Source organism: Camelina sativa, chromosome 4, assembly GCF_000633955.1.
Source record: "Camelina sativa cultivar DH55 chromosome 4, Cs, whole genome shotgun sequence".
Lineage (NCBI taxonomy): Eukaryota > Viridiplantae > Streptophyta > Magnoliopsida > Brassicales > Brassicaceae > Camelina > Camelina sativa.
The window spans coordinates 17,193,346-17,204,152 of record NC_025688.1 but is presented as its reverse complement, the minus strand read 5'-3'; the positions used below and the strand labels follow the sequence as shown (position 1 = coordinate 17,204,152).

General features: G+C 37.5%; 2 protein-coding genes across 2 annotated transcripts in view; one reads left to right on the top strand and one right to left on the bottom strand.

The window, feature by feature from the left end:
- Positions 6,965–8,047, top strand: LOC104780872 (methylesterase 10). The gene is made up of 3 exons (XM_010505413.2): positions 6,965–7,314; positions 7,416–7,553; positions 7,655–8,047. Exons 1-3 carry the CDS (start codon positions 6,991–6,993, stop codon positions 7,934–7,936), a joined length of 744 nt encoding a protein of 247 aa, XP_010503715.1. The 5' UTR covers positions 6,965–6,990; the 3' UTR covers positions 7,937–8,047.
- Positions 8,077–10,807, bottom strand: part of LOC104780873 — a 4,379-nt gene continuing 1,648 nt past the window's right edge. The window contains exons 6-14 of the mRNA XM_010505414.2: positions 10,218–10,793; positions 9,685–10,116; positions 9,525–9,586; positions 9,333–9,438; positions 9,131–9,210; positions 8,686–8,931; positions 8,552–8,607; positions 8,283–8,368; positions 8,077–8,195 (exon numbers count right to left, since the gene is read on the bottom strand). Coding sequence (XP_010503716.1) covers positions 8,568–8,607; positions 8,686–8,931; positions 9,131–9,210; positions 9,333–9,438; positions 9,525–9,586; positions 9,685–10,116; positions 10,218–10,793 — 1,542 coding nt within the window. The 3' untranslated portion in view covers positions 8,077–8,195; positions 8,283–8,368; positions 8,552–8,567. The remainder of the gene's footprint in view (positions 8,196–8,282; positions 8,369–8,551; positions 8,608–8,685; positions 8,932–9,130; positions 9,211–9,332; positions 9,439–9,524; positions 9,587–9,684; positions 10,117–10,217; positions 10,794–10,807) is intronic.

Sequence of the window (10,807 nt, the reverse complement as noted above, 5' to 3'; positions counted from 1 at the left end):
CCCCCCATCCCCCAAATGATCTTTTAGTAGTATCACTATAAGGATATTGTAGAAAAGAAAGTGCATAAATATTGGATGAATAAGCATAAGACTTGTGCTATACTCTCAATCTATCTATCTTCAAAGATATTGTTTTAAATTTAGTATAAAAATAAGAAAAAGAGACTGACTAGAATTGTTAATAAGACTTAAGAGTTTGTAAAAATGAGGAGCACTCTTTTTTTTTTAAGGTCGGCAAGACGGCAATGAAGAGCCACTATTTTAATGAAATAATATCTATACGTATGTTCATACCTAAACTTATACGTAGTTTTATGTACATTTATTGCTAAATCTATAAGTGTACACAAACTTAAAAATAGAAAATATGTTTGAGGATTCTTGAGTCATTTATCTATCTAAGATTTCTTTCATATTTGAATCAAATAAAATATCTCTCAAACAGATAACTTAAAATTAAACATATAAATAAATGGATCACACCTAGTTCTAACTATTTTATCATCGTTCTCAGACGTTATATTTCTCTGTTGTCATTTTGCTTTTTCTCGTAACGTTTGGAATACCAAATTTGACTCGAAAAAGTTCCAATGGCCTTAAATTGCCGAGTAGTGGATCATTTATTAACCGATCTGACAAGATTTAAAGAGAGAACAGTCTCACATTTGTCGATATGGATTTTCACAATGTTTTCCCACGTGCTCAACTTTAACCGTCCAAGACTTTTTCTTTCGGTTTTTCTATCTTTTTTTGCGTAAAAACCCTATGTTAACCCACTAATGTTTATTCTTTTTTGTGTCTTGTTAACTTTATACTATATCAGTTAGTCCACTGATTAAGAATAATCAACTACGTTATATTTATAACATTAAACACGTTTCACCCACACAAAAAAAACTAATACGTGACAAAATTATTATATACATGTCAATGAATCGATAAGGATATATGTGAATCTATAGATAAACTCTAAATTTATGAAAGACAAACCTTGAACAAGAGGGTAAACATATTCTTAGATGAACTCATGAAAGTATGATTGCGTACAAAAAACAATTAAAAAAATATATATAAGTATGATTGNAAAAAAAAAAAAAAAAAAATCAGAAATATGGTCCACTTCATTTATTGTTGTTATTTAATATATTTTTTTTTTCTCAAAGAAAATATATTGATAAAATTTAGTCATTAGAGAGAGAGTTAATTAGCGAAAGAGGTTTTAATACAGAGTTGGAATAGTACGAACAACTAACATAACCAAACTTTGCTAAAAAATGAGCCACACTATTACATTCCCTCTTCATGAAGATAAATGAGCAGTCTAATCTAGAAGCCCAAGTTTTAATGTCTTGGAGTAGATTTGTTAAAGAGGCATCAAATTGTTGACCATTTACTAATTTGATTAAAGTGTCACAGTCTCCTTCAAAAACTATTGAACGATATCCTCTTATCCAAGCTTGTTGAATGCTAGTGAGTAATCCTTTTGTTTCCGCCTCTAATGGAGATCTTGTATTAGCTAATCTTGTCGCTCCCCAAAACAGAGCTTCGCCCTGAAAATCTCTGAAGATCCATCAACCAGTTGCTTATCTTGATGAATGATCATAACTTGCATCAAAATTGCATTTTAGAAACGGATAATTCGGTGGTAACCAGGTGATAGTCGATGTCCTTATAACTGACATTGGCGGTGGAATGTGGTGTAAGTTGTTGATCCATTCTTTTGTGTCTGATTTTGCCTGAAGAACCGTCTTTGATACACTCTCACGATAATTATTGAAAACCTGGTTATTTCGTGCCTTCCAAATACGCCATAGCAAAACAAATGGTAGTAGCGAATCACAAATGTTGGGTGTTTGCGAATGATAAGAGAACAACTGAGAAATGTTCGCCTCCACATCCGATTGAATTTGAGTTATAGGAAGTGATGATGAACCAGAAATACGCCATGTCATAAGAGCAAAAGGGCATGTAAATAATAGATGGATTATTGTTTCTTCAGATTGTTGACATCTGGGACAGATAGTGTCTATGTTCATTCCACGGCTACGCAATCTTGTCCTGGTTGGTATAGCTTTTGATAAAATACGCCAGATAAAGTGTTTTACCTTTGGTATGAGTCGTAGCTTCCAAATCTTGTTTTTGAGTTCAATTGAGCCATGTGATATATTCAAATCCTCCCCCGGGTCAAAATGGTAGTGAGTAGCAAACCAATAACCTGATTTAACAATAGGTACCTGATCGGGTATAGTTCCATATAAATTTGTCCGGGAATTCCTCATGAGAAAGATGAATTCTTTGAATGAGCTCTTGCTCGGGTTGTGGGACAATGTTGGAGAGTTTATAAACGTCCCATTGCCGAGTATCACCCACCTTAGATATTACTTGTTTTATAAGTGTAGAACATAGTTGTGGCATAGTTTGAACTAGTCTTGGTGGATGCTCCTCTATAAAATTATCCAAACCTATGTGTATTGTTTTACCATCCCCCACTATAAATCGACTTCCTTTCTTAAGCAGGTCTAATCCTAATAGGATAGATGACCAACCATAGGATTGATTTTTCCTTTGTTTGGCATCTAGGATCGAGTCATCTTTATAATATCTGTTTTTCATAACTCGGGCAAAGAGAGACTCAGGATGTTGTATAAATCGCCATGCCTGCTTGGCTAAGAGGGCATCATTAAACTTAGCTAAGTCTCTAAAACCCAATTCCCCTTCCTTTTTTGGTTTTTGTAATTTTTTCCAAGCAATCCATGGAATACCTCGTTGATTTGAGCTTTTTTCCCACCAATACTGCATTAAAAGTGACTCGATTTCGCTTGTGATTCCCAATGGCAATTTGAAACAGGACATGGCATAAACAGGCATAGATAGAGCTACAGAATTAAGCATTATTGCTTTCCCTGCAGGAGATAACTTTTTTGCAGTCCATCCATTTGTTCGTTTTTTAACTCTGTCAACAATGTACTCAAACATTTCCTTTTTTTTACTTCCAAACTGTTCAGGAAGGCCAAGATACTTGCCACCTCCTCCATGGTTGGGAATAGTTAAAATGTTTTTCAAAGATGTATGCATACGCCTGGACTCTACTTCCGAAAGTAATCATAGATTTTGAAGTATTTATTTTTTTGCCTGAATAGTATTCATAGATGTCAAAAATATATTTTAGAGTTTGGCAGTGCTTTCTATTAGCCTTACAAAAGAACAAACAGTCAACGACAAACTGTAGATGAGTAACACTTGGAGCCCCAATACCAATCCGAATCCCACTGAGATCGTCGTCTCTTACACTCGATGAAATTAAGTGACTAAGAATATCAGAGCATAGAATAAAAAGATAGGGTGATAATGGATCACCCTGTCTAATGCCTCTTGTTGGTTTTATGTGGCCATATGGAGCTCTATTTATTCATACAGAATAGTTGACTATAGACACCACCGCCATAATCCAGTTTATCCATTTGTCACTAAAACCAAATAATCTCAGAGTTGTTTCTAAGAATTTCCACTCAACACGGTCATAAGCTTTAGAGACATCCGTTTTAACAGCCATATAATTTTGAGACACACGTTTCGTGACTTTTAATGAATGCATAACTTCGTGTGTGATCATCACATTGTCTTGAATTAACCGACCAGGAATAAAGGCTGCTTGCGAGTCCGAGACGATGTCATTCAGATGAGGTTTTAGGCGTTGGACCAGACATTTAGAAACAATCTTATATAAGACGTTACATAAAGCTATTGGCCAGTAATCAGAGAGAGTTTGGGGATTTTCGATCTTTGGTATCATACAAATATTCGTATGATTGATGCTTGGCTTCATTACTGTTGTCTCAAAGAAAGAATGCACTTCATTTATAACTTGTGGACAACCTGTACCCCAACAGGTTTTATAGAACCTGACCGTTAAACCATCTGGCCCTGGAGCACGATCATCCCCTATCGAACATACAACATCATAAATTTCCTCACTAGTGAACACTTTTGTTAGCTGCTCATTTGCTTCATCTGACACCTTTGTGTTAAAGTCAGCAAAGGTCGATGTGGAAACATGATGATTCGTAGAAGAGAATATATTTGTAAAGAAGTTTTGAGCATGGTCGCCAATCGCCCTATCTCCCTGGTATACATTGCCTTGATCATCTGATATGGAGGTAATCCAATTTTTTGCAAACCTTGATTTAGCACAGGCATGAAAAAAGCTAGTATTTTGATCTCCATTAGTCATCCACAAGTTTCGACTCTTTTGTTGCTAGTGTTTTTCTTCATCATTATAAGCTTTTGTCAATTCATTTTGTAGAGTAGGGATAGTTCTCCGCAAGTTTGAATCCAGACTCTCCATTGCATAATTTAAACGTGATTGAATTGTGACTATGCGTTCTTCAAAATTGAGGTGATGTTCTCTCTTTAAATTTGCCAAGCATCGTCTACAGTTTTTGATCCTTTCATTGATTGGTATATCCAGACCATCGTTGTTTGTTAACCAGCCATCACGAACAACATCATGGAAATTAGGAACATCCAACAATCTTTTGTCAAACTGGAAAATGCGTCGATTGTGTCTGATATTGTCATTTAAATCGAGAAGAATAGGTCGATGGTCTGAACCTGCAAAGTCTAAAAACAGAGTCTCTGCATTCGGATATGTTGCAGCTCCAGAAGAATTAAACATAGCTCTATCAAGGCAGCACTGGATCGTGTGAGAATGGCGTTCTCCAACCCATGAAAAAGGATTGCCTCTTGAACGAATATCTTGTAGATCACACATCGAGATCATATGTCGAAAATCTCGGAAGGTCCAATCCTCACGTATTGGTCCGCCAATCTTTTCGCGGTTATTAGTTATCTCGTTAAAGTCTCCGATTAATAGCCAAGGTAAATCACGAGTTTGTGCTAGATGTTCGAATCGGTCCCATAGTTCTTTTCTCTCATTTGGAATCGGGTGTCCATAGACACAAGACAAATAGAACAAAATATTATTATAGTTTACAGTTACATCAATGAGTCTCTCATCCTGTGAAAGTAAGGATAATAGCACATTGTCGTTCCAAAACACACATAAACCTCCACTCCTTCCTTGAGGGGGTTGAATAAAAGCATTAGAAAATCCTAGATCACACTTTAAGTTAGTTATTACATCATCCTGGTTTAGAGTTTCAGAGAGGAAGAGAATGTCACACTTAGTAGTAAAACAGAGTTTTTTCAAACGAGAAGAAGTTAAAGAAGGACCTACACCCTGACAATTCCATGAGAGGATCTTCATATTGGAAAGTCTGGGGTACCGGGCCCCCCGCGCCTCCGTCGAAGCCTTTCTTGACAGAACATGAGTCCACCGAGAGTGTACGCTGATGCTTATTGCGAAATTGGTTCAGGACCACCAACTCTTCAGCAGCCTCAGCTTTGTTAAAAGAAGATTCAAACTGCACCCGTTTTCGTTTCATGAAAACAAACTCTGGACTTGCATTGTCTGAACTATCATCAAGTAAGTTCCTTTGCTCATACTGGTCAACAAATTGCCCTGCATACTTTGCATTTAAGTAGCGAATGCGTTCAGCAGTGAGGTCTTTGTCTATGAAAACACTTGGAAGGGACCTCATGTTCACCGTTTCTGGAACATAACCATGAGTAGGACCAGATGGTGGTGGCATTTGCAGACCAGGTATGAGACTCGCAGGATCCATGGACGGTAAGGTATTTGCCTCAGACATGTCCTTGTCATCCTTATCACCAGCATCAGAGTTGTCCCCATCATTATCATTGTCCGAGTCTTCTGGTTCAGGATCGTCAAAAGCGAGAGTACACTCTTTCACATCGTGTTTGAGTGATCCACATTTTGTGCAGAAATTCCTCAAACGCTCATAACGAAACTTAACCACAGTATTCTCATCTACAATGAACTGAATGTTTTTTTGGAATCGCAAAGGATCATCTATGTTCCAGTCAATTCTAACACGCACGGCACCCACTTGAATTCCGTTCTCATCATAGTCTACATCAGAGACATATCCTATTTTGTTTCCTACCCACCTAGCCATATCATTCGTTAAGCATAGAGTAGGAATACCTTGGATTTGTACCCAAAAGGGTATGATCTTCATGTTTGTCTCACTTATGTTTGGATACCAACGATGGGTTGTAACCATCCAATCATTAAATGACCAAGGCCCCCTTCGCAGCACCATATTCAGAGAATCCTCCAACTGAAATCGGAATTGTGCTCTTCCGCCGTCAAGGATACGACCAACGCACTCGTTCGCAAATCCCCAAACTCGTGGCATTTGACGAATGAGGGCTTGAAGGTTCTGCTTTCGGGGATCGACAAGAGTAACAACCAGGGTGTGGCGGTTGACGGATATGGCACGAGTAAGGAACTCCGGTGGAAGAGAAATTGGGGCATCATCGATACCCAAATCCAGATCTTGGACTGATTTCCGGATGTTATCACTCATGATTGTCAGTGTGTGAGAAGAATTGGTGGGAAAGATAGAGAGAAAACGTTGGAAAATCAGGAATTTATAAAGAGACTATGGCGGTTTTTTACGGTTGTTATTCAATATATATATATATATATAAATAGGTGAAATTAATTTTAAAATAAATAATAAATATGCATAGTTTTTATATTCTTATAAAATATATTAAACTCTAAACTGCCAACCTGAAATTTTACATTTAAAGTGGTAAGGTATTCCAACCAAACTCTAAACCATATATTTCAAACCTTAATTAAATACTAAATCTTGACGACAGTATAACCTAATCTTTTGAAACATTGTACCTGAATAAAATTGTCTATCTTTTAAATATCAAAATAGATTCACCCCATTTTTATAAAGATTTTCAAAGATTTTTTTCTATATATCTTATAGTTATTTGGATAAACAATTCAACACGTGTCCTCAATTAAACCAATGTGATGATGGGTATGGCTGCCTATATAACAACACGAATTGGACGAAGATAACATGACTTACCAAACAATACCAAATGCAAACACAACACATGCAGCAACAACAACTCCATCACTTCGTCTTTGTCCACGGCTCATGTCATGGAGCATGGTGCTGGTTCAAACTAGCTGCAAAGCTCAAGGGGGATAAGGTTCGTTTGGTGTCCGAGCATCTAGAGCCTTTGATGAGTTTCATGGAGTCTCTTCCTGAGAATGAGAAGGTGGTTCTCGTTGGTCATAGCTATGGTGGCATTGGAACTTCTCTCGCTATGGAAAGATTTCCGACCAAAGTCTCTGTTGGAATCTTCCTCTCTGCTTATATGCCGCACCATGATTCTCCTCCAGCGGTTTTGATTCAAGAGGTCGCCGGAAATAAAATTATATTTCTCTTATCTTGTTTGAGACCATATCCTTATGAACTTATCTTCTAATCGCATGTCACATTTTGTTTGTATATATGCAGTATTTTAAGAGACTACCAGAGGGTTTCGCCATGGATAGTGCGTTTACATTCGAGGAAGGACCAGAACACCCTCCGAGTTCAGTTTTGTTCGGTACTAGTTTCATGAAGGAGAAGGCATATAGTAATTGCCAATTAGAGGTGAGTCTACAGTTATTATGATTATGGCATAGTTTACTATTTCTATATGTGTTTAATCTTTGTGTTAGATCAAATGGTCACTGTTGGTAATTTGATTGCAGGATCTAGAATTAGCCATGGCGTTGGTGAAATCGAGCTGGTTATACGCTAAGGAAATGGGAGGTGAAGATTTGATATCCAAGGAGAGGTATGGATCTGGAAAGAGAGTTTTTATTGTCTGTGAAGGCGACAATGTGCTTCCAGAGGAGATTCAGAAGTGGATGATTAGTAACTACGAGCCTAACGAAGTGAAGAGGATTGAAGAAGCTGGTCACATGGCTATGCTCACTAAGCCACAACAACTTTCTCAACTGCTACAAGAAATAGCAGCGAAATATAACTAAATGTAAAATGATAACAACTGTGTATGATTTGGGCTCAATTACATCTATGATATGAATAAGGGAGTTTCAATATTTGTGATTTTTGGTTATTCCTACACTGTAATTTTGATACTTCTTCATTGCTTACTGTATTTGGCTGGGGCAGTTTCACATTAGCTTGACCAGAGTATCCTATACCTTTCAGATTTGGATTATGGAGGCAAGAACATAATGCTCTCTGTTTCATAGCAGGTGCACCAACGAAGAATTTAGGATCTCTCTGCAGAAACACAACTCATGTCAGCTACACTTGTGTCACAACCCCAAGAAGATTCGATTAGACATGAGATTCTCGTAACTTACTTACAATTCTACCTGTAGCCAATTAGTCTAAAATTTGATCTGGAAAGGAGACTTCTTTGTGTTGGCATCTGATCCTTCTCACCACATTGACTGAGAGGTTAAAGACCACATTGAGACTTCTATCACCACATTTTTCTTGTCAATAAATGGAAACCTCTTGGAAAATTCTATAGACTCCAAAGATTTCGAATATATAGAATAACAACTGAGCATATGACAATTTCCATATAACAGTTCTTTAGAATGCACATCGAGTATGCAATTGAAGGTTACCTTTGGTCCAGATAAATTACTCGTTGGATAGACAGAGCTCTTGAAACCTTGACAAACTGCCTCAAAATAGACAAAAAGTTATATTAGGTGACTATATACATAGGGTGAGTTTATCGTAGCGGTGATAGACTAACCGCCGTAGAAGAGCTTCTGGGTTATATGGAAATAGTTTCTTCTGATGTAGCTTAACAACTGAACTTTGCAACGAAAGCAGACAATCTTTGGCATCTTCAAAAGCCTGAGGATGTAGTTTACAGTTACTTTCAACGCCAGAAGTCTGAAGCAAAAGTTTTCTTCTCTTTGAAGATGAAGCATTTGTACTTTCTTCAAATGGGAATTCCACAAATAGGGTCCATGAATCACAGACAGCCCGCAAACATCTACCAGGAAAATACAATGGATATTATTAAACAGGAATCAATAGAAACGCATTAAGTTTCTAGAGAAATCATTCAAAGACTAGAGTCCGAGCTAACATGGCTGGTTTATCACACAAACATAATAGCAGATCATATCCAATCTTAATACGCAGGGATGGAGCAGTTGATATGCAAGTAACATAAGATAAAAATGATTAACCTCAGCAGGTACTCTGCACAGCTAGCCCCGATGTCTTTAGATATAAGGTAATCAAGAAGGACTTGATGATCATAATGCAACTGACAATGGAAAAACAGACGTGTCGCATTAAGAAAACTCATCAGTGATTGAACAAATTACCAAAGCCTACATGCAACATAGCACAAGAGATTCCCTTATGTGAATGCTTTATGAAAATAACCTCTGAAAGAAATATACAGAATAGGACTACAGGGTTGAACAAGGTTGATAAACGGAAGAAAATAGTTTGTTCCTCATCTTGACGCGAATGCCCTTCCACGTTAAGCCTTATAAGTTAAAAAATAACGCCCATAAGAGCTCACAGAAATCTGAGTAACTGTTTGCAGAAAAGGCAGTGTTTTACCCTACTTACAGTTCTTCTCTATGCAATGGTACAGACAGGAGTTGCAGGAGGACTTTAAATAGTAGATCATCCTACAATTAAACATAGAGAAGATATAATAGAGATCTACTGTACGGTGTTAAACTAAAGCCCCAAAAACGAATTACAATACAGAATGATAAACTAAAACCTCATGCATGAACAACCGGACGAAGGATGCAGAAAAGACAACACTCTTCTTGGTATAAACTCTGTGGTCGGAAAATGTATCACCTGGAATCTGTCGTTCAATCCATTTAAACATCACTTCCATTCCTTTCTTACTACAATCAAACTCACAGTGCTTGTCGGTATGTCTACTTGAATAAAGCAGAGTGAAGGAGCACCGTAGGCCCAGAAACACAGAAAGTCTTTGCAAATGATTAGAATGCGTCTCACTGACCTCCCTATCAGACAAACTCACAAAAAATGGCGAACCTTCCAAACAATTATCTTGGATGGGTTTAAAGCTTGTTAGCGTGTGTTGAAGAAAGCCTTGAAATTGGCGTTGCAAATATTGCAGCCATGAAAGAAGAATGGTACATTTTATATTGGACTGATAAGTGAGCCTCATCATTAGGACCTACAAAAAGGGGGAGACATTAGCGTAGGATGAACTTATTACTATCCTGAGAAATCTAGAAACAAAGCAAAGATGATATCTGAACTTGTGGAAAAACGAACCAGCAACTTGTGACATAGGTATCTTGACATGGAAGAGACACTTTGACTGTCTAACTTTGGATGGCACCAACGGAGGAGATCAGGAACAAGCTCGATGGTTTTTTGGAGGATCAAATGTGTAGGTTCAAAACCATCAGAATCTTCAGCAAAGGGAACCTGCTGAACCACGGAACAGAGAAACTGAACAAAGCTCCCAAGAAATACTGTTGCTTCCTCACAGTTTTTAGTGCTTCCAAAAGTTCCACTACCATGCTGATGAGAGAAAATAGCGTCCACTCGGCACCAAGGAACTTTTGCAAGTGTAGAGTTGACAGATTCCAAGTATACATCAAGAAGATCCTCATTTTCTTCTTGGCTCAATCGCTTCAATATATTACGAAGAATTCGAAAAATATCAGACACCATGTACCAGTTAGCCTTTTCCAGCTTACATTTAAGAACATCAGAACCCAAGAAATGTAGATCCGGATTTCCAAATCCAGTTGATGAAGAAACAGCAGGGATTGGGCAACTGTAGATAACTGCTAAGCGCAAACATTCACAAAGCAAACGAATGAAATCATCCCATTGACTTCCCTAGGAAAACAAAT